This window comes from Sparassis crispa (assembly GCF_003851025.1).
Source record: "Sparassis crispa DNA, contig_000013F, whole genome shotgun sequence".
Classification (NCBI taxonomy): Eukaryota; Fungi; Basidiomycota; class Agaricomycetes; order Polyporales; family Sparassidaceae; genus Sparassis; species Sparassis crispa.
This window is the reverse complement of record NW_020939760.1, coordinates 734,175-756,290: the sequence shown is the minus strand read 5'-3', so window position 1 is coordinate 756,290 and position 22,116 is coordinate 734,175. Positions and strand designations below refer to the sequence as shown.

At 53.2% G+C, this 22,116-nt stretch overlaps 7 protein-coding genes across 7 annotated transcripts; 2 read left to right on the top strand and 5 right to left on the bottom strand.

Moving 5' to 3' along the window:
• Positions 1 to 195: 195 nt before the first annotated feature.
• SCP_1402640 (hypothetical protein) lies at positions 196 to 862 on the bottom strand (the record flags this gene model as incomplete). The annotated part of the gene is made up of 2 exons (XM_027763968.1): positions 196 to 557; positions 622 to 862. 2 exons carry the CDS (start codon positions 860 to 862, stop codon positions 196 to 198), a joined length of 603 nt encoding a protein of 200 aa, XP_027619769.1.
• Positions 863 to 1,532: 670 nt separating this feature from the next.
• Positions 1,533 to 2,725, bottom strand: SCP_1402630 (Mitochondrial acidic protein; the record flags this gene model as incomplete). The annotated part of the gene is made up of 7 exons (XM_027763967.1): positions 1,533 to 1,580; positions 1,640 to 1,756; positions 1,817 to 1,969; positions 2,032 to 2,176; positions 2,250 to 2,308; positions 2,384 to 2,499; positions 2,560 to 2,725. The coding sequence occupies 7 exons, from the start codon at positions 2,723 to 2,725 to the stop codon at positions 1,533 to 1,535; spliced, it is 804 nt and encodes a 267-aa protein (XP_027619768.1).
• A 735-nt stretch (positions 2,726 to 3,460) lies between these two features.
• On the bottom strand, positions 3,461 to 4,704 carry SCP_1402620 (predicted protein; the record flags this gene model as incomplete). Its single annotated transcript, XM_027763966.1, has 4 exons — positions 3,461 to 4,002; positions 4,057 to 4,237; positions 4,302 to 4,381; positions 4,431 to 4,704. The coding sequence occupies 4 exons, from the start codon at positions 4,702 to 4,704 to the stop codon at positions 3,461 to 3,463; spliced, it is 1,077 nt and encodes a 358-aa protein (XP_027619767.1).
• A 404-nt stretch (positions 4,705 to 5,108) lies between these two features.
• SCP_1402610 (hypothetical protein) lies at positions 5,109 to 5,267 on the bottom strand (the record flags this gene model as incomplete). Its single annotated transcript, XM_027763965.1, has 1 exon — positions 5,109 to 5,267. One exon carries the CDS (start codon positions 5,265 to 5,267, stop codon positions 5,109 to 5,111), a length of 159 nt encoding a protein of 52 aa, XP_027619766.1.
• Positions 5,268 to 11,845: 6,578 nt separating this feature from the next.
• SCP_1402600 (hypothetical protein) lies at positions 11,846 to 14,169 on the top strand (the record flags this gene model as incomplete). The annotated part of the gene is made up of 6 exons (XM_027763964.1): positions 11,846 to 12,231; positions 12,287 to 12,574; positions 12,634 to 12,711; positions 12,770 to 13,060; positions 13,117 to 13,185; positions 13,242 to 14,169. The coding sequence occupies 6 exons, from the start codon at positions 11,846 to 11,848 to the stop codon at positions 14,167 to 14,169; spliced, it is 2,040 nt and encodes a 679-aa protein (XP_027619765.1).
• A 1,121-nt stretch (positions 14,170 to 15,290) lies between these two features.
• SCP_1402590 (hypothetical protein) lies at positions 15,291 to 17,365 on the top strand (the record flags this gene model as incomplete). Its single annotated transcript, XM_027763963.1, has 8 exons — positions 15,291 to 15,335; positions 15,397 to 15,477; positions 15,540 to 15,615; positions 15,683 to 15,794; positions 15,902 to 16,076; positions 16,124 to 17,061; positions 17,117 to 17,180; positions 17,234 to 17,365. The coding sequence occupies 8 exons, from the start codon at positions 15,291 to 15,293 to the stop codon at positions 17,363 to 17,365; spliced, it is 1,623 nt and encodes a 540-aa protein (XP_027619764.1).
• A 2,137-nt stretch (positions 17,366 to 19,502) lies between these two features.
• Positions 19,503 to 22,034, bottom strand: SCP_1402580 (hypothetical protein; the record flags this gene model as incomplete). The annotated part of the gene is made up of 8 exons (XM_027763962.1): positions 19,503 to 20,195; positions 20,252 to 20,587; positions 20,651 to 20,963; positions 21,012 to 21,280; positions 21,341 to 21,507; positions 21,561 to 21,572; positions 21,637 to 21,808; positions 21,861 to 22,034. 8 exons carry the CDS (start codon positions 22,032 to 22,034, stop codon positions 19,503 to 19,505), a joined length of 2,136 nt encoding a protein of 711 aa, XP_027619763.1.
• Between the last annotated feature and the right edge of the window lie 82 nt (positions 22,035 to 22,116).

Below are 22,116 nucleotides of genomic sequence, written 5' to 3'. Positions count from 1 at the left end.
CAAAGCGATTAGATAATATCTCAAGATCCCAGATCCAAGATCACTCAAACACCAATCGACTCGAACTCAGTGGTGGGTGTTAATATTGAATGATACTGTTACAGCGATTACCCGACAACATTTACACTAATTCATAGCCATCATACATCTCCAGTCCGTTCGTCCCCCTTCGTTGGTCGTGAATTAAGAATTAAGTTATACGCTGACCGCGACGACGGCGGGATGTCTCCAGCTGTCCTCGAGAGGCACATGCTCGTGCCAGCCCCACGCGCCGTGGCGCCGTCTGCGGCTCTCGACGTCCGTACTGACGTTCGCGGCCTGCAGCTTCTTCGCGCTGCTCTTGCGGCCGGCACGGCGACGGCGGAGCGGCGCCTTCTCCTCGGGTGCAGACGCGGTAGGTGCGGAGACGGTGTGAGAGACGATGGTGGGGAATAAATGGACCATGCGTTCGCGCTGCACAGACGGGAGCTGCACGAGCGGAGATGCAGAGAGGGCGATCAGCTCCGGGATGGAGTAGATGGGTATCGTGTGGTGCGTGGGTATAGGCGTGGCGGGGCCTGGTGCAGAGCAGACGCGGTTAGGACATCGCTGACTCACTGCACGCATCGGGAGGGGACTTACGAGCCACGCGTGCGCGGGGGACCGCGGAGGATGACGGCGATCGCGCAGAGGAAGGCGACCTGGCGCGCTTGCCACGCGCTGGTGAGCGTGCACTATGGCGCGGAGGGGAGGAACCGCACGAGGGTGCGACGGAGGCGCTGCGCTTGTGGATGGGCACGTACTTGCCCGTCGGAGAACCCGAAGGTACGTCGCTGGTCACAAAGGCAGACGAAGGACGTACGATGTCGACTGGGGCAGACATTCTGAGCGAGAGTATGCACTCGAGAAGGGATATATATCCAATGATATCCGGGTCGACGGCCGCTGCGACGATGCTCAGCTGGTTGGGGGAGATGAGGTGAGAGGCATGGCGGCTCTTATACCTGGCGCGGCGGCTACGTGTCGCTGAGGCAGCTCGTGTCGTCAGCAGGAACAGCCTCGAGAACGTTGCGCAGAGGATCCTGCGAGAATGTTCGGGCTCGTCCACAGAACGGCCTCGAACAGTGCGTTATCATGCCGCCACGTTCAGATATCCAGGCGCTTGTGTCTGTTCCAGGGCGTTCCAGCATCGCCCAAAGCATCCACGTCAGTATGCATTATAGCCCAGCCCAGCCTACTCTCAGAGGTATGATATTCGTGTGTTCTCGGAGATGAGAGCCACGAGCACTCGGCAGTAACACTAATTGACAGAAGGCGACCGAACGCCAGCGCAGCAGCGCTCACATATCGTACGATGACGCGCGGGGCAGTCATGCGACGTGAGCAACGTGCGGTAAGCTGACATTGTCCGGAGAAGTGTGTGTGTGCAATTAGACGTATATCAAGCAGGCAATAACTACGACAGTAGAGATGGTACGATGATGGGTGTCCGGTCTTTTAGGTGCGGGGCAAACAGTGGAGGGGCGCGTACAGAACAGAGAGTCGGCGAACACTTAAGCGTCCACGAACTTCTTCACGTTCTGCAGCCAGTGCACGTACTCCTGCGCAACGCAGCCGGACATCAGACGGCGGCAACGCAAGCCAGCGAGACAGCACGCACCTTCTGCTCCTTGAACTCGGCGTACTCGGGCACCAAATACGCGAGGTTCTCGTTGATCCCCCGCTCCTGCAGGAACTTCTCGAACTCCTCCTGCACGTTGACATCCAGCGTGTCGAACTGCAAGAACGCACCTCATCAGCCCGGCACGCCAGCACCACCAAAGCGCATCTCACTGACCTGAGGACCGATATACAGCCCGCGGCGCTTCCAGTCCGCCTCCGCCGTCAGCTCGGTGCCGACCTTCGTATTGCTATAAAACGAGATATTGTCGACGACGAACGCGCCCTCCTGGCACATCGCATCGACCGTCAACGCGCCCTCCACGCCAGACTGCGCCGCATCTGTTCAGCAAGCGCGGGGAGCGCGGGGGACAAGCAGAGATAGGGGCGCACCTTGGTGAGGGAGAACGAGCACCGGATGGGGTACGCGTGCTGCGGCTCGTCCTCTTCCGCCTCCTCCTCCTGGCTCTCCTGGTTCTCGGTGAACTGGCTCTCCTCCTCGCCCTGGATGTCCGCGATGGAGAACATCAGGCGAATGCTGCACGCCCGTCAGCATGGGGCACCCGAAAAACACACACACAAGCACAACAGCGAGCGAAAAATCGACGCACGTCTCGTTCCCGAACTTGCGCGTCAGCGCGACCTCGTCGTTGCCCGCGACGTCCTCAATCTGTGCGCACGAATCGAAGCCTATCAGCCGACGAAGAAAAAAGGGGGAGGAGAGAAAGCCGAGGAGGTGACGCACCGCCCAGATCCCCTCTTCCTTCAGCTCCTTCACGAGCCGGGGCTGGGGGTTGTCCTCCGCCGCCTGCTTCTCGTACTGGAGCTCCTCCGTGAGCTTTTGCGAGAGCGTCGCGTCCGCTGTATGCGCCCCCGTGAGCATTGGGCCTCACAAAACTGAGATGCGATTAAAACACGCACTCGTACCCTCGCCCCACGCGCGGGCAGTGACCGAGAAGGCCCGCGCTGAGAAGAGAGGGGCAGCGCGCTGTGCGAGCGCGGCGCGGCAGAGCGTGCGAGGGGCGCTGCGCACCGCGAGCCTGCTGGAAGAGAGAGACACCTGTCGAAGTGCACGGATTGCAGACATTTTTATTGTACGTAGAGGGGAAGAGAACTAGGGAGAGAAAACGTTAAAAAATGGAGGAGAAGGTCAGCGAGGAGGTGGGCTGGCGGAGCGCTGGAAAATTCTCGCGTATTTCCTTAATCGGTGGTGTCCGGGGTCGTTGTTTGCCTGCAGCCTTGGAAACAAACAACCGCCTTGTAGAGAGGCTCGGTCTAGAATTCGGACGCGGAGCGCAGGCGCGGGGCACCTCCAAGTTATTTGCAGCCCCACAGGAGTAACAGCACAAGGCTTCATAAATATACATTCATCGTACGACAGATGTACTTCTAGTAGTCAAGAACTCGAAAGCGAAGTAGAACAGCGTAACCGAAAGCACAAAACGGGAGGAGTGGCATGTATACAAGTATGTACATAATACGTACGTACGCGTGTCACCGTGTCTCGACACCCGCACACCGAGCCAATCAGAGAGTCTGCACTAATATACACACATACACAAACAGACAGGCAGCTGCACCGGAACCACGTTCTGACAGTTTTTTGGCCAACAACAGCATAGCACCCAGGCACACACTGTTGATGGCCAAAGAACATGACAGACACATCTGGACAATATTGTGATTATTTCAATTGAGAAAATATGGTCGGTACAGCGGACGTGATCACATAAATACCAAGAATGAGAATCCGTAAAAAGCCAGAGAGAAAAGGCAGGAGACTCCGTCGCGATTCCGCAATTGCCTGCGAGCAAGCGGTGGGTTAGGCCGCTATCAGCGTGCGCACCTCTGCGCCATTGCCGTTGCTGTGCCCGTTGAGGGCAGCTACATTATCCCCGGTGAGGTGCAAGTCCTTCCCGCGGCCAATGTCATTCTGGGGCTGAGGTTCCGCAGCCGCAGCCGCAGCAGCCTTCGCCTTCTTCACCTTTGAGCTGTCGTCGCCGTTCTTCGCACGGCTCCTCTTCTTCACCCGCGTGCCATTTTCACCCGCATTGTCGTTCGGCGACTGCTCCGCCGCTCTGCCGTTTGCGGCGGGGGCGGGGGGCATAGTGCCAACGGGACTCAGAGAAGGTGGCGGGTACGGTATAGCGCCGCCGGGGTACGGGCCGTACGGCGGGGGCGCGTATATGGGGTGGAGAGGGTAAAACTGCGGGACCATAGGCTGACCGTTGCCGTTCTGGGCCCCCTCGGGATGCTGTCCGTCGTGGGGCGGCTGCATATACCCGGGGGGCGGGTAGTACCACGGATAGTAGCCTTCGGGCGGCATGGGGTAGGCAGGGGTCGGCACGGAGGACTCCCCGCTCGCTGCAGGGCCTCCGGAGATTAATACGAGATCATCGTCGCACACGACGTACTGACCTTCCCCTGCGTCGCCGCCCTCGCCGAGCCTGTTCTTGCGCTTGTACGGGCCGCGCTTGACGCCTTTCTTGCGTTCTTTGCGGACGCCGTCCACGCAGGTGTCGGTGATTCCGTACTTGACGCACCGGTCGCACGGCCGGGTCTCGTTACAGCGCTTGCAAGCGCTCGCGCAATTCGTGCACTAAATGCCCAAAATGAGTCTATAGTCTTGCCAGTCGACAGAAAAAATGGTAAGAAGCACGTACGGCCATCTTGACCTGCTTGCGCTTGGGCCGAGGAGGCTGGGGGATTGCCAACCCGGGTGCAAAAGGGGGGTACGCTGGCGCTTCAGAAAGTTCAGTATCAGCCTCGGGGGTGATGAGTCATCAACATACCTTGGCCAGGGGGAGGAGCTGCGTAGGCATAAACGAGCCCAGGAGGCGGAGGGGGGTACGCCATCAGGAAGGGTGCGCCGGGGTGACCGTTCGGGGGAGAGGAGTCGTGACTGCCGTCGGCGACAGGGGCAAAAGAGTAGTACTGCGCGGCGTAAGCGCCAGGTGGTGGCGGATAGTGACCGTTGTACTGCGAAGGTGGTGGCGGATAGGGCGCGATGGGGTGTAAATGCTCTTGTCCGTTCGCCGTCGACGACTTGGACTGCTCATGGGTCATTGCGATGGGGCGCGATGGGGTCGCCAGCGTTGCAACCGAACTGACCGGTCAAGGGCAGTATAAACTTGTTTGGTCGATCTGCAGGCATTGGAAGGACGGTCAGAGAGATGTTCTGGAGTAAGAAAGTGACTCGAGCAGACGAGGAGCGGAGAAGAAGAGATGTGCGGGGGATGCACTCACTCCGACTCAAATCCCGTTTCCGCTCTCGTCGCCGCTCAGAACTCACCGACACGCTTGCGCGCCGACTCTGTCTCTGGCTCACTTGTGGCGCGCGCCGATGCCGTCTGCTTGCGAAATTCCGAAAGCCGACGCCTGCCGTTCGGTGTGCGCTGGGCTGCTGTACGGCGAGCGCGGTGTTTTGATGGTCGAGGGGCTCGAGAGAAGAATCCACGTGTGAAGAAACCTTACTTTATGTGGCCATGTCGCCCGGTGTGCGCGCTACGCTGGGGACTCCGGTCGTCGTCCAGCTCGTCCAGGTCGGGGGCTGTCGCCAGTCCGAACCGCTCGCCCAAGACGCCGCCGAGAATATATCCATCCTTCTCCATCTTCCCCACGGCATCCATCACACACATGCAACGGGCTCGACCTCGACTTCTCATTCTCCGCCCCAAGACTGCTGACTCCGCCGGTTGTCTTATCGCTCTGCTCACTTGCCACCCTCGTACAGAGCCTGAACATCAAAGCTTCTCTTCCTGCAACTCCTCCGATGGTGTGGGCGATTGTACACCCGGGGTAACATCTACTCTCGCATCGACTGTCACGACACCAGGCTGCATCAACCGAGAATAGCTTGCGCGCTGCGCGGCCCGCCAGTTTCACTTGCAGCGAATGTGGAGATGCACTCTTCCATGCGTCTGGTTGATTGTAAGACCATTCTCCTGTCTCTGCGCCAACCTCTCAGTCCTCAACTTCCGTCTGCAAACGGAGCGCATCTTATCTGCCTCTGTCTCTCTTCGAGAAGTGTGGGGCAACGTTGGCCCGGAGTGGAGAAGGCATTAGATGTACACACAACGTGGTATCATATAATGGAGAGTTTTCTCGCAGATTTAACTCTGCGACGCATCTACTGACCTCGTTCGACGTGCCTTTCTGCGAAGTGAAGTACCCTATGCTAATGTTGGGATTAGGACTGATCATGAAGGGACGATCTCCTCTATGAGGTGCGCCGTTTGGTCATTTGCCTCTCCGCCATAGCGACTTTGAATGTGAACGTGGTGTTCTCCGTTGATCGGGTGCAATGTTGTAAGATTCCCCACTGTCCCTGCAGGTTTTACACAATGGCCTCGCCTCTTGGAATTTATTGGAGCACCGTAATCGAAGCATTCTTTCTGCGAGACGACTGCCTGAATTACTCCGTGCCCGTTTTCATCTGAAGAAGGTGCAGCGAGCTTTGCCTGGAGGCTCGGTGTTGGAAGTCATCAGGCCTAGGGGCGCACCACGGACACATCATTGATGTGACATCTAGCGGACGATCTCGCAGGTGCGCCGACTCACTTACTCAACAGTGCTGACTTCCCAAATGTGAGCTGGTCCCAAAAGTTTATGTCGGTTTTTCCTGTTTCTTGGACTTGCGACGCGCTCCCCGAGCCGTATGCATACCTGCATACCCGTCTTGGTCTCGCAGAATGAAAGCTGCGGATGGGGTAGTTGCTAGCGCGGGCTTATTGCAGCTAGTGTACCGTCAAGCCTGCAGATCATGCAGCGAACTGTGCTGCTCGAAAGGGAATTTTTCGAGACGGCGTTTCCTCACAACGAATTACAAGCCATTCAGGAGACAATGTCGCAAAATCTCGTCATAATTTTCACAGTAATTCTTTCTCGGTGCAGAAGAATATCAGCGGAACCGCGCCACAGCTTCGTAACCGTCGAATATGCTGGCGAATTTTCGAACATGTTTTCGTTGACGCTTCTTTTGCGGGCACTGGCCCGAGTCGTACCCCAAACCAGCATCGCCTTGCTATGATTGCCCTTAGGAGACTAGGCCAAAGACTTGCTCCTCGTTGAACTTTCGTCGAGTACGTTATGCCGCGGTAGCGCACTTTCCAGAGCGCCTGTTCGCTCAGGAACCGCGCTGTGTTCCTCTGCGAAGACTAGCATTGTGTAATTTAACGTACGTTATTCCTCCACCCTCGAAGCGGCAGTGCTAAGTAGCATCGATTGTAGGTCCCGTTACACGCGCTTCGCGCACAAATGTGCTTCGCGAGCATCTTTCCAGCGTCAACCGAATGTGGAGTTAGATGGACAACTGGAGAGGGGATCCTAGCTGCCTTTAGTGCAGGAGTTCTCATCTCGTTGTGAAAATCCTTTCTGACCTGCCCATTCGCAACAGCGACTTCCCAGTCCTAATTGATCTGTCAGTCGCTAGACAGCTGATGTGATGGTGCCGCCTCCTGTGAAGGACGATCCTCTGATGGTCCGACGGAAGTGCTTAGTTGTGGGCGCACGGCGGCAATGCACACGGTTTCCTGTGTACTGCCCTGGCCGGGTGCATTGCATATTCTTCGGATGGCACTGACACTGTGCTTAAAGATAGGCGTATCACGCAGATCTACTCGGAGACTTGCGTCGGCAGGCAGGGTAGATGCTGTGCAGACACAGGCCGACAAAATCGACCTCCGTCCAAGTTTTCTAGTAAGTCCGACCGGGCCTGTAGCAGTAGTGTACTTAGGATGTGCCGCCATTTTTCAGTTTCCCGTGCAGGTCGATGCCGCCCAGTCCTCGATAAGAGATGCAGGATCCTCCCGGAGGGGGTCATTTGTCCTGCTATGTAACACATTGGCCATGTCGCTCGATCAAAAACTTCTTTGATGCATCACCCTACGCAGCATTTCCCCAATTACAAAACTCGCATATCTCCGCATATCCGGTGAGGGCGGAGAACGGCGACCAAGATAGACTGAGGCTAGTTTCGGTTAACTCGCGTCTGCAATGATTACACAACGAGCAGACTTCGCGCCATCCACACGATAAAATTGTACCTGATTTCATGCAGTGCGCGTCGTCTGGTAGTGATGTGATCATCTCGGAGGGCAGCTATAAGCCTGTAACCAGTTCGTCGATTGTTTGCCCCTCATGTCCAACTCCGATAGTCAGCAGGATGAAATCTTCGCTGCGTACAATAGACTGTAAGGATCCGCTATTGGTGGTCCATCGGCGACTTCACTCGGATTTGGAGTGCTTATTCTGTATGTATACTTTACAGAATTGTGGAAAATTACTGTATCATAGCATCTACAGGCGAGTATGCATCATAATTTTGTTCTTGTGCGTTATCTGATGAAATCTTGCACGTAGCACTCTTGTTTGTCGATTTCGCCATTACTTTCCCCAACGAAGTGCAACGCATATGGCGACGGAAATTCTCCGGAGCAACGATCGTGTTCTTGCTGAATCGATATGTTGCGTTGGCGGAGAGGGTGACGCTCGTCACCAGTGTATTTCTTGTGACGAATAACGACCAGGTACAGTACCTCTTCTAACACCAATTGCGATTGCTGTGCAAGATACTAATCACTAGTTCACAGAGGTATAGTTTACAGCGGGATGTTACGTGAAAGTTGATACTGATCGCAGCCCTGAACGACCAGCTGTGTACCCGTTTTACGACTTGACGACTGTTTGAATGCCCTCAGCTCTGTTATCAGTGGAGGTTTGTCACTTTGGCCTGCATTGATCTCAATGTTTCATGATTAACGTCGGGACCTACGTGCAGTATTTCTTGTACTACGAATATGGGGAATCTGGGGAAGAGACTGGAGGCCTCATCTCATACTTGTCCCTATGTGTCTCGCCGCACCCATCTGCGACGTCGTGAGCCTCAATCATTCCTTAGTCCCAGATCCCTCCCTGATGACTCAATAGTATGTAGACACCCATTACACGCCTATAGCATTCGGCGGGCCACTGTTTGGATGCGGCGCTGACATCCACTTGACTCTGAGGGATGTTAATATGTGAGTTGTATGCATCACTTCGGTTTCGTTTCGCGCGTCCTCACTTATTCTCGACAGAAGTGAGTAAGTTTAATGTATTATCACGACATTTGACAAAACAGTAGTTTTCTAGTATCCATCGTCTCGGGTACAGCGTCGATCTTCAACAACTGCCTTGTTCTTCTTCTTACATGGATCAAAACTTATGCGATCAAAAGGGAGTCGGCCAGAGTTGGGCTGAATACACCTCTGGCGACATTGTTGCTTCGAGATGGTACGTCATCGAATGTTCTGTGCTGCGCGGACATATCTGATTCTGTTCTGGACAGGCACAATATATTTCTGGTAAGTGCTGGATGATGTTGGTGCTCATCGAACACTGAATTGGTAATCGCATACCAGCCTGCTCGTCTTCACATCTATATTCAGCATTATAGCCAGTCAGGTCAGGATTCTGACTTCATCTGCCCCCGCACATGCTCCTGCTGACTTCCCCACAGGCAGGCTCGGTATGTCGCATATGAAAATTTCAGGACCCTGAATTTATCGGCCCTTAGAGCTTCGTCCTCTTTGACGTTTGGACTTACTTCAACCAAGTGTATGTTATCCTTGATATGTCTGGCGACAGCTTCAGTGCTCATCCCATGTATTCTCAGCCTGGTCGTGATCTTCCTCTCGCGGTTCATGCTGGATCTTCGTGGAATCTACCCCGCGGAGGGCGACGTTGAACAAATGCACACCATATCTATCGGGCGCATCTCGGATCTGGACTTCGCAACAAGCGTTGTGGGCAACATGGGTGCACCTCTGACCACAGGGCAGCCAGAGAAAAGGGACAGCCTGGAATTCGTTGACCCCTACGAAGAAGACGGGGTTGCGGAAGACTCTCGTAATCCGCTCATGAGCGATGTGATGCCGTTGTCTGATGAGATTGAGGTGCAGCACGCAGAAGTGGTGGGTGTTCCACCGTTCTTCTCAGTCGTCGTTCATGTGGTTCTCAAGCCGCATCTGCGTAGAGCGACGCGAAATTGGAGGATATCCAGATTGTGTAACGCTTATGATGAATGGATCTCTGGGAGTGAGATGCGATGGACTTGCCGGACATTCTTAGACTATTTTCTTCGAGTTATTGCAGGGCCGTAGGCAAGTGCGCCTCTATATAATTGGGCTTGTAAGTTGTAACAGTTGACGATTGATAGTGCGATTCAGGCTAGTCGCTGTACTCGTGCTCATCCAGTGGCGGAAGGGCGGCATCCTGAGTGAATGAATCAAGAGCCTGCAGCGAGTGACTTGTCTCCCTCATTTCCACGATCCTGTCTGCATTCTTCGTCGGCCTATCCGGCCAGCCCAGATGGATTGTTGCATAGCACCCAGACTTCGGAAACTAGTCGCTTCCTCAGTGGGGGCAGTCTGCGAATCGCAGCGTTCAAAACGCATCCAAACTCAGGCTCCTAAAACCATCCGTCGCTATAGCGTTCTCGCTCCTACATCCCAACATATGTTTTAAATGATCATGTGACATATGTTTTATGCGACTTACCTGTTTGAGAGACTATTGCCGGAAAAGGATAGCCGAACGAGAGGAGGAGAACGCTATAGGACGGCTGGCCAAACTGGTCGTCCGAGGATACGCCGAGCGCGCATACCTAGAGTTTCCCGCTGGAAATCTCGAATAAACCCTAGCATGGGTCTTGTTGTCTGCAACGCGCGCGACCCAAATTCGGCGTTCGCGTAGTGCTCCCCCTCGTGTAGCATTGTAGAGATATGTTGTAAAGCCAAAGTACAGTGTGGTTGTCTTAGAAATTAATAGGAATGCTCTGGTTGTAAGTGCAGGGTCCCGAGCTGCAAAAAATCAAGTACTAGTGCGACACATCAACTTAGAGGCTCGCAGGTTGAGGGTGACCTCAGAGCGAGGATTAGACAACTTGGTGGTCTATCAATTGAAAACTTTAAGCCGTGCCGTGCTCCCATGCCCCGAATCGACAACACTGCGCGAGGGGCAGCGCACGACGAGCACTACGCGAATGCCGAATTTGGGTCGCGCGCGTTGCAGACAACAAGACCCATGCTAGGGTTTATTCGAGATTTCCAGCGGGAAACTCTAGGTATGCGCGCTCGGCGTATCCTCGGACGACCAGTTTGGCCAGCCGTCCTATAGCGTTCTCCTCCTCTCGTTCGGCTATCCTTTTCCGGCAATAGTCTCTCAAACAGGTAAGTCGCATAAAACATATGTCACATGATCATTTAAAACATATGTTGGGATGTAGGAGCGAGAACGCTATAGCGACGGATGGTTTTAGGAGCCTGAGTTTGGATGCGTTACGAAACATTCGCTGAGGTTCGCTTAAGAGTGGATAACCCTACCGTAGGTTTACCATAGCCGAAAATAACAGTTTGGCTAGGGTTCGGCGACTCTCAAGCGAGTTTCCCAAACGTTTCGTAAAGCATCCCGAACTGCGTTTCGAACGCAGCGAATATCGTCCGGGCCGCCCGCTGGAGGGTCTATTGCAGCAGCCGCTTGTTTAAACATTGACAAGTCGGAGGTCCCCTTCGCCGTATGCTAATGAGGTGACAATACCTCACTGAGTAGCCACAAGAGCGCCGGAATACAAGTTAAAGCATCCTACTTACCGGAATGAGGTTGGCGGCAATCAATCAGAATATTGAGGCGCCTCCGACTCAGTACGTTCCTTTTGTATGTCTACTTAGGAACAGCGTACGGGACTCACAATACCGTACCTACCGACATCCAGGTCCGTTAACTCGTCAGTAACCGCTATCTCTATACTCTCCTGCCAACCGAGGACATACCGGGCTACACATGACTCGATCGTCCGTCTGCGAGCCTCGTTGATGAGAAAATGTCGAAGTAACTTGCGCTGTCCTTGGAACGAACATACATACACCATTCCTGCTTCTCTCCGAACAGATTCCAGCCCTTATGTTCCTGTAATACGTCCCTCAGGGTTAGTGGCACTTCAGTGAGTGCGGGCTGCACGCAAGGGCGTGTAGGTGTTGTCCAGGCGGTGCCTGTTGACTTCGTGAAGGCAGGTACCGGACCATTCCTCGAGCATATAAGAATCAACATGCACGGTTTCGTCAAGCTCACGCCTCCCCCATCGCTGAGCATTCCAAACTTCCCGTTCAAAAGTGTGTCGCTCTCTCAAAGCATTAGACCATATTCGCTCACTTTTCGACACTTACTTAGCATGCCAAACATTCCTCCGATTACGTTTCCTGGTCCATTTGATCTCAACCAATGGCACGACCTCCCCAAGGTCCTGCCGTACTATGAGGTCCTAGAGAGAATCAAGACGGCTCTATTGGCAGTATTTCCTGATTGCAACGTCTTGATCGTCCGGACCGGCCGAGATGACGACCCCGAGTTCCTTCGCGCCGACGGTCTGCAGCGATCCCATATCGAGATTTTCCGCCACAGCATCAAAGCGAGTGCCACGTACGGATACAACCTCTATGTCTTCAAGGAGGGGACCGTGTACTATCCCGGAGACAAGGGCGCAGATTCGTTCAACTGCACCGATAAACGCGACGAAGCTGAGAGTATCTTCACTTTCACACGCCGAGGGGGTGCAATGTCCGTTATCTGTTCTCGAGAGTCTCACGCAATTACTCACTCATTTCGCCTTAAGATCTGCCTTTCCTAACTTCTGCGAGGCATTGTACAAGCGTCTGGACCCCGCAGTGGCAGTTACGGCAGCTAAGCGCGACCTCCTCAGGGATCACCCCTCTGCGCACGTCTTGATCGTTCCGGCTGAGAAGAATGTTCGCAGTCTGAGCATCCAGGATCCAGCGAACTCCGCTGTCATCCTGAACCAACTCGTTCAGGTCGTTCCCTTGTCCAAATTCAAGGCGAAAAAAGGAGAGTACGCTTACTGGGTCTTCCTGGAAGGAAGCTTCTACTGCGATGCGATGTCATCGTAAGTTATTGCATTTTGTGCGTTTGTGGTTTCGACTGAGATGCTCTCGGAAATTTCAGTGGTCACGCTCAAGCATTCACTGCTAATACGAAGTACGGCGAGAATTACTACACATTCTTCCGCTATGATGGGAATCCGTATGTTTCCCGCGTGTCCGACTGTTTCACACTAAAGCTGACCATCTAACTTGCAAAGCCACACGCTGATCTCGTTCAACGCAGAGAAATACATGAAATTGAAAATCCCAGACGCGCTCAAAAAGGCGAAGGAGGATCTCTTGCATGATTATCCCCTCGATTGCATCCTCATCTGCCACAATCCGCGCAACACCCCTCTTCCGAATCTGCCGCAGAACGATATCGTCTTCAAAAACCATATGGAAGTTCATGACGGCATGTTTGGCAGTAGCACCGGATTCGAGGTGTTCGTTGCGCGTCATACTTCCCCTCCAAATAACATCGTGTTCGAGCTTCTTGATGACAGTTTGTGAGTTTTTGTTCCGTTCAAGCACATACTCGGCTGAACAACTTTTCTTTACGCAGGAAGTATGACAAAGAGATATATACCTTCGGTGGTGACTATGACTTGTCAGGCAAGATTCTGACATTCAGGTATGTAATGCCTCCTCGCGTGGGTTTTTCTTCCAGGGGCCTGACATTTGCCGTAGGCCAAAGCTCGATGTCAGCATCGACGCTTCGCGGTGGATGAGTTACCTGAGCGGGAATGAGCTACTCTCGGAATTGACGATTCCGGGAACACACGACAGCTACGCCCGTGAAGAGACGGTACCTCCGTATGGTGAACTCGCCCGCCTTGTCGTGGTGGCGATGGCTGCATGCCAGACCGACTCCATTACGGCGCAGCTTGAGAACGGCATCCGCTTCCTCGACCTGCGTTGCTCCTTTAGGAGCGATGGCTCTATCGGGATGCGGCACGGTGCGATTCCGCTGATAGGATCGCTCGAGGGGGTGGTGCAGGACATCGCGTCGTTCCTTGGGAGCCATGACCAGGAAGCCGTCGTCGTGTCGATCAAGTGGGACGACGGCGCTGAACCCGCGAATTTTGGCGGCGCTATCTCCGACCTCATCACGGTGCACAAAGTTGGGCAGTGGTACACACAGAATGCGGTGCCCCGGCTGCAGGCCTGCCGGGGGAAGATGGTGCTTCTGCGCAGGTACAAGGGTACCATCGGCCTCGATGTGGAGCAGTGGCCGCACAACGCGAAGGGTAACCCCATCCCGACGAACCCGAACATCGTGGTGCAGGACTTCTACGACAAGCCTACCTATCAGGACAAGTGGGATGCCATAAAGCAGTTCTTCACAGTCGCGCAGGCTCTTCCCGTCTCACCGCACCTGTATCTCAACTTCATGACTGCGGTCGGCGCGATTCCCCGGCCGATCGAATATGCATCCCAGATGAATTCAGAGCTGCACAATTATCTCATCCCCTTCGAGAGCACCAAGTTAAGCAGTCCGGTCAGGTTGGGCGTGGTGGTCTTCGACTGCCCAGACTCCTTCGATTTCGGCAGCACGCATTCTCTCGTTTACAGGTTGCTTCTCCTCAACTTCCCTAATGCTAAGCGCACGCCTTGATCACGTACTCCTTAGTTTCATTTGTGTACTTATATTGCGCGTTAGGCACATGGTTGAGTATCGAGTGTAGAGTCAATGCTACGCATGCCCAGTCAAAATTGACTCGGACAAGGAGTGCAGGGAGCTACAGCAAGGAAAATCCAGCGGCTCGATAGTGCTCGATATTTTGACGTTCCTTCGGTTTCAATCGCGAGAGACATAGAGCTTCTCTATATCCCGATGGCGTTCAACGGCATGCTCGCGCCTAGAAACCACAATCAGTTATCGAGGCATATTAATATTGAGTGCCTTAGAGCTCTGGCAAGTGTGGTGTTTCGCAGGAAACAGATGCTTTTTTTCACTAAAACTGAGATAGATTTGCGTACCGAGATCAGAAAAGACTTTCGAAATGTGCCTACCCGCGAGAAGGGACAGTTTTCTTCCCAAAGGAACCGATGCGCAACACAGCGCATCGCCTTCAGTCACAGACTGATCATGGGGCTAAGCAAGTCAGTAAATATACCCGGGGCGTCAGACAGACTTTATTCGAGCGACAATTGTTTTTACTCGAACATCCTACACCTAGCACGATCGTAACAGGATGGACAAATCATAAGCACTCACCTTCTGCGGTGCTCCAGAGTGAAAATAGGGAGTACTGACAACATCCTGCAGAGAACAGTGGAGATTTGCATCGTGAAGCTCGGCCTTTCCGTGAGCCGAAACGACAACTCTGGCCATCTTCTGACGTGCAAGATCATGCCAAACCTCCAATCGATATACCTTTTCGGTACGAAGATGGGAGACGCTTATCATGTCTGGCAATAGCAACCGAATATCCGAGAGATCCTTGATGAAGTTTTTGACGCAGTCCACGTTCTCCCGTGGCGCACGCTGTCTAACTTCCTCCTCACCGTCATAGTCGCCGCGTCGTGATGGTCATTCCAGACGAATATTGTTCCAAAGATGATAGAAAGAAGACGAAGGTATCGAAACGTGGAGTAGCGCCAAGTCGATCAGCCAGCGCAGCCTGAGAATAAAGCAGGATCCCGACTCTGTCCACCTTTCACCACCACACCCAACTCCCCCGGGCATCGCTTTCTTCGGCGCTCAGTCACCTCACACCAGCTGCTGGACTTCACATGCCTGAAACGCCCATTTTGCCGCTCCTCAAAACTGTTTTTGAAGTCAGTATACGCGTTCTCGTCGTGTCTGCACCGCTCTCGCGGCTAACCGCGCTCTCGGAAGTCTATCCTAGAGGTCTTTTTGCTATGCTTTGCAGGTTATGTACTCGCTCGGAGAGGCGTAGTTGATCGCAAGACACAGAAGGTGTGTTCAGGTCGTGCACGTTTCTAGCAGAGTCCCAGTCGACTCATCCTGGGGCTCCGCAGCAACTCAATCGTCTCAATGTCTCGCTCTTTACTCCTGCGCTACTGTTCTCAAAAGTAGCATTCTTCCTATCTCGAGGTAGGTGTCCTTCATGTCGTGCACATCTGTTACCTTCGTTGGCAGTTACTCACCGTCTGCTTTTCAGAGAAATTGCGGGAATTATGGATTATACCCATATTCTTTGTCGTCACCACCTGTTTGTCCATGGCGGTCGCGTATGTTCTAGGTCTTCTTGTTAGACTGCAGAAGTCGCAACGGTGCGTTTACTTCATTACATTGGCGGTGGAGATGGTCGCCGTGCATCGAGCGCGATCTTTTGCCGTCGATGCTACGGACTGTCGACTGACGGTCTCGCTGTCGGCAGGAATTTTGCTATGGCTGCGGCGATGTTCATGAACTCGAACTCACTGCCCATCGCGCTGATGCAGAGTCTCGTCATCACAGTCCCAGGTCTGAAATGGGGAGATGATGATAACAAGGACGCCATGGTCGGCCGAGCATTGACATACCTTGTACTCTACTCCACCTTCGGCATGGTGGTAAGTTCCTCCAGTAGGCTATACTGAGTTTTGCTTACCCCGTGCAGGTACGGTGGAGTTATGGTGTCCGACTACTGTCCAGTGCCGATCCCGAGTCCTCCGACCACTCACACGGGGATCTGGAGAGCTCTTCAGACGAAGAGGAATTCTCTCCTTCGCTCCGAGAACAAGGAGTCTTACGCAACGAGCCCTCCTCGTTCTCAATACGCACTGATGATACCAAGACGGCGGGCGTGACGACAGCGGTGGAGACCGTGGATCATCCGGACGCTGAGCCGAACAAGTCGTTCTATTCGTTGCCCAATTCTCCGCATCGTTCGGTGCAGGATCTCCCGCCCGTTCCGTCAACGTCCAGCACGCCAACCGAATACGAGGACGAGGACGAAGATGACGAGCCCTTACCTGCGCGCCGGTATGCGACAGAGCCCACATCGACCCTATGGCAATCTCGGAGGCGGCGGCTACGGCGTCGCGCGAGCAAGGCGTGGAAGACATTCTACGAGTTCATGACCGTCCCGCTTTGGGCCGCACTCGCCTCTCTGGTCGTTGCCTGCACCCCGTCCATGCAACACGCGCTCGACCAACACGTGCAGCCAATCAAGGGCGCGCTCAGGATGGCTGGCAACTGTTCCATTCCACTGACACTCGTCGTACTTGGAGCGTACTTCTATACCCCACCAGACCTCGAGGACGCCTCCGCCGAGGCGAATGCACGCAGTCGTCGGTCGCTGCCGTCGTTCGCAGCGCACTCGCGGAGTCCTAGCAGGGCGTCGCGCGCGTCCATTTTTGACAATGTGAGGGAAATGTTCAGCATGAAGCAGCGGTCTGACCGGTCTGCGGTAAGTACCGCAAAGAGCGCAAACCGGCCGGGGGAGACGAAGACCGTCGTTGTCGCTGTGCTGTCGAGGATGGTCATCACGCCCATCCTGTTGTTTCCGATGATGGCGTTCATGACGAAGTTTAATGTGCAGGAAGTGTTTGACGAGTACGTCCAGCTGCGTTACCGCAAAAGTTGTTTGCTGATTCCTATGTTTTAACAGTCCTGTATTCGTTGTTGCTAACGCATTGCTGATTGCATCGCCGCCGGCTTTGACCCTTGCGCAGGTGCGTCACGTTTCGTCGTTCTTTTCGCAGGTATTCTTAAGACGACTGCGCAGATCACACAAGCAGCATCCGGAGACGCTTTTGAGCGTCTTATTAGCCGCACAATCTTCTGGTCATATACCGTGGTCACACCGCCCTCCACGATCATCGTCGTTGTCGTCGGCCTGCTTCTGTCGAAGCAGTGAGTTCTCGCTCGCTCATATTGTTTTCCGTCTTCCTTGTCATCCGGGTCTGATCTCTTCATACTATGCCCGTTAGAACACGTCGTATGGACGGTCTTCTTCCGTCGGACAGTGTTCGCATACTCACAGCTTCGAAATTCAATGACGATGATAGAGTGTACACGTACTTGTACCAGTTACGTTACTGATGAATTGTTTCTTGCCGTGGGGTCTCTACATGCATGCCCCTTTTTGCACTTAGTTCGGCAAAATATTATTGGTGTCACGGTGCTTATGTAAGCAGATTTCTCAAACAGGGCACAGGGTGCGGACGACGGTACTACGACGGTGGGGTCGTCTAGCTATTTCCTGCACGTAACTAGAGGCTGTATCTACGAGCCTAGATTCGTTATATGAATAGGATCTCCCTCATACCTGACATCGCCCCGGTGGCAGTACGTCAGTGGGGCACGCTGGCAGATAAATTAGTGAACAGACCATTGTTCCAACCTTGTCCTTCCTACTAAGTTATCTTTGAATAAAATAGATGACCTTCCTATCACTTCATGGAGTGAAGCGACGTTAACGTTACGATAGAACCGTCTAGTAGTCAAGAGAACTTCGACCCGCGTCACGGTAGTGCAGCCCGGGACATGCCTCACGTCGGGGTGCCAGAGCCTCAGACCCTAGTTGCGATCACCTTGATGACATTCAGACAGCTGGAGAGTGCCTGAGAGAGCTCTTCAATATATCGCGAGGCAAAACAGACCCAGTCGTACTTGCGTCTTGCGAAGACACATGCCTGGCATCACCCCGGTGGCAGGCTCCTGCCCATCCTATCTCATCGCAGTCAGGGTCAGAAGTACACGGGGACATTCATACAATTTTCTGACAAGACTCACGAAACAAATCTCCTCGACGCTACGCATTTACAGTTGCAAAACCACTGGTATGCTCTCCAACACTACTGACCCGACTTTCAACCCCAGTCAAAATTGACATGAGGCGCTTAGAGCGACACCGAGAGAAATCGAGACTATCGGTGCGCCTCGACAGCGCTCGATATTTTGACCGTCCTCTCGATTTAAATCAAGACAGACTGAGCGCAAACGAGCGTCACCGAGAGCTTCTGCCCGTCTCGATAGTACTCGACGGCATGCTCATCCCAATTGAGCCGCGTCGAGGCATACCGAGTTCCATCGAGAGCATATTATAGCTACTGAATAAAAATATATTGCCGCGACATTTGCTGCAGCTACGGTACTACCGATACTACTGATACTCCTGCCATCCAACTGTCTGCGGCCAGACACCACTGCACACCTGAGATGTCAGGTAACTCCACATCACTGAAAAATCTTGCAGGAGAGATATGTCGAAGTCACAGTACTTTACAGAGGAGGCCCGGAGTGAGATGCACAAACAGAAGCCTCATTACGCTGGAAGTCGGCATCAATAAATAGAGGAATCATGTTTATCTGGGCACGCACCATAAATTAGAATATCGCGGCGTCCTGGAGATGTACCTCCCCCCGCGTTGCTTGTTCTGGTTCGAGAAATGTCAGTGTGGAGTATTGAATAGGGACGACATGCTCACCATATTTGGAGTCCTCTCTTGTCAGCCTCAAGACACATGAGCACCTGTCTCACAAGAGAGTGAATAGACAGTTGGTAGATAGAAATGGGGTAACTCACGTCACTGACCTTTCTCCGACACATCCTGTGCAGGCCGACCACTCGGAATTCTGACGCAGGTAGCAGCAGCGCAAGATAACCTGTAAAGTCATCCTGCAAGGAACCAAATGAAAGAAAGAGATAATAGCAGGAAGGAAACCGGAAATTGACGGGAGGTAGGGAGAGGTGACTTGAAAGAGAGAAGAGTGACGACGCCACGTAGTGCTGCCTTCGACCTGGATATATGGATTATGTAAGGCAACGCGAAGTTGATCAGCTTGCAGAGGGCATGCCAAGGGCATGCAAACCCAGTGGCATACTTAGCAACATCCGGTCTTGCAATCTGCAAGGTTGTGACAGGAATTGATGCAGGTCGTCGGACTCATCATGTGCAGCGAGAAATTCTCGATATCACTCGATTTCTCTGCTTTTCCAAGAGAGACACTCGCTCAGACTCGATCTGTCTTCGAGCGCCTCGTGTCGATTTTCACTGGGTTTCAACAACTCCACTGATCTGACGCTCGAGTTCATCCCTCTCACGGCCAACCCTCGACATGGCCTGAAGGATCTCCGCCATCATCGGCCTCTTGTCTGGATCGTCGTCCATAAGGCGCTTGCTGACCACACACAGCCACGTACGAGCGAAGGACGGCTTCGCATTCTCACAAAGCTCCATAATCACTTTACCACACGACCACAGGTCTGCGCGGATAGGGCGATAAGCCACTCGACCGACCTCGGGAGCAGTATAACCTCTCGTGCCTGCGTAACCCATCAGTTTCTCTCCTGGACCTTTGACGCGCACAGCAATGCTGAAGTCAATGATGGACAGATTTCCGTAGATCGGGGGGATTACAATATTTCCTGGTTTCAGGTCCATGTGTGCCACACCATGATCATGCATAAATCCGACAGCTTCGAACAGTTGTTGCGAAGCTCCCCAAAGACGCGCATCAAGATCGTCGAGGTAAGAGATCCAGCCGCCTCCAACGGGCATTGAGACGATCGTGCCCCCTTCGATAGGCCAGACACGAATGGGGCGAATGGTGTGGTTGGCGGGTGAATCGATCCGGGAGAGATATTGCATGATTTCTACTTCTGGGTTTCCGTCTTTGACAAACTTGAGGAATCCGGCCGAAGCGCCGTCATCCTTTCGGACAACGAGGGCTACATGGGGATGCTGGGAAGGATTTCAGTTCATATAGGACATGCACATGACAGATTCTATAAACATACCCCGTATCCAACAGAGTCAATCTCACAGTTCGCCTTGTCGAGAACGGAACGGACACTACGGGTATTGAATACGCCTGTATCGTCACTGATATTCATTGATTCATCATGTTCTGCGACTGACTCCAGTCTAGAATGGGGTTTCGTCCAGGGCCCCCTGGAATTGAGAGAAAGCATTTTCGACGAGTCCGTCTCGATCTTCGCCAAATCGACGCGTTTCTTCTCATCGAGCTCGGCCGCGAGCTCCTCCAGTAACGGCTTCAAGTTGTACATTTCCCGGAGGAACTCCGCTGCCCGACTTGGATTGCAGAGGTCAAAAGTTTCCTGCTGGATATTAATCTTTTGGAAACCGAGCCTCATCAGAGCCTGGGATACGACGGAGACAAGGAGCTCCAGTCTTACCTGTGGTGACGAGTCTTCGCTCACGATATACCTCTCCACTTGCAGAGAAGTTGTGAGGTAAATTGCTACCACAAAGAACTGCTTCCGAGAAGTAGGCTTCAAGAGATATTTGCCCACACGGGCAACAACAATGGCTTCCATTAACATGCGGTGCCGGTCATTTTCATCCTTCTGTGAAACAACTTCCGATAGGACGACAGGGCATCGGAATTCGCGGAGGACGACACTGAAATCGCTGTTTGGATGGTACTTTCGCACATGACCGAGACTGTCACGCCTCGTAACAAACATCGGAAATTGCCAGGACAATTGTCTGAAAGTGAATCATTAGTCTGACGCGCTCTCAGGTGGTGTCACTCACTCCTTATACTGTAAAGGGTCACTCCGGATACTGCCAGAGAAGAAAGGACAATGGATGAAATACACCGTGAAACTGCTTGCTTTCAAGGACGAGGAGGGGTCCGAGCGCACCAGGGGTGCATCACCGCTAAAACGCCGGAGGACATGATAGAATGTCTCGAATTCGTCGTCGCCCTTCACCGTCCCGTGTGATTCCGAAACGGAGATGAACGATTGGGAGAAAAGAGGAAGGCGGCTGGCATTCTGAAAGTCGAAGCTGTCATAGTTCGCCTAGGGATTGGTCGATTATCAGGTTGCACTCGGAGGTGGCAAGGATCAGATTGCCTCAACCTGATACGTCCGTTGCGCCTTCAACTTGACAACTATGTCCTGCAGAACTGAACAACTACTATCTAGGAAGACACCACCATTGCTGGTAACATCATTCCTCGACCATTTGTTGGGTATTTCGATGACGACGAGTAACAGTTTAGCCAGCTCTGTCTGCAATAGGATGTCTGGGATGGTGCTGAGTTCAGAAACAGCATTACAAAATCTCGGGAGCGCTCACCCCAGGAAAACCCTGCGTCAATGTACAAATGATTTTGAGTCTGCCTGGACGGACATATATAGATTGGTTCACTGACCTTCGGCTGTCTTTCTCTGTTGCCCCACAACGACGATGACATGCACTTTATCCAGGGGAAACTGGGTCATGTCATGCGGTACTTGGTCGAAAGACCTGACTTTGTCAGCAATACCCTCCACACCTCCCATCTGTAATCCTTGCTCGAGATCTTTCACATCGGCTGGCGTGCGCTGCAAAAACAGTTGAAGGCACGATAACAACAATGCACAGTATATGACCTACAAGCTTGTACAGGTCTAAAGGAGCTCCGCTACGCCCTACTAGGGGATGTCGTGCAATCTCAGTCGCTAAATTTACCCACTGCATGCCTGTTGGGACAGGAACACCGATCATTGTGGGATGGTCAACAACTGAGCAGAGAATGTCGTATGCGATATTAATCGTGAACTGCGACATGTTGGCAAACAGTGTGGTGGATTGTGCGCCTTGTGCAGGCGAGGTGATGTCGGGTCACGGTGACTAATTGTGTGACATACCT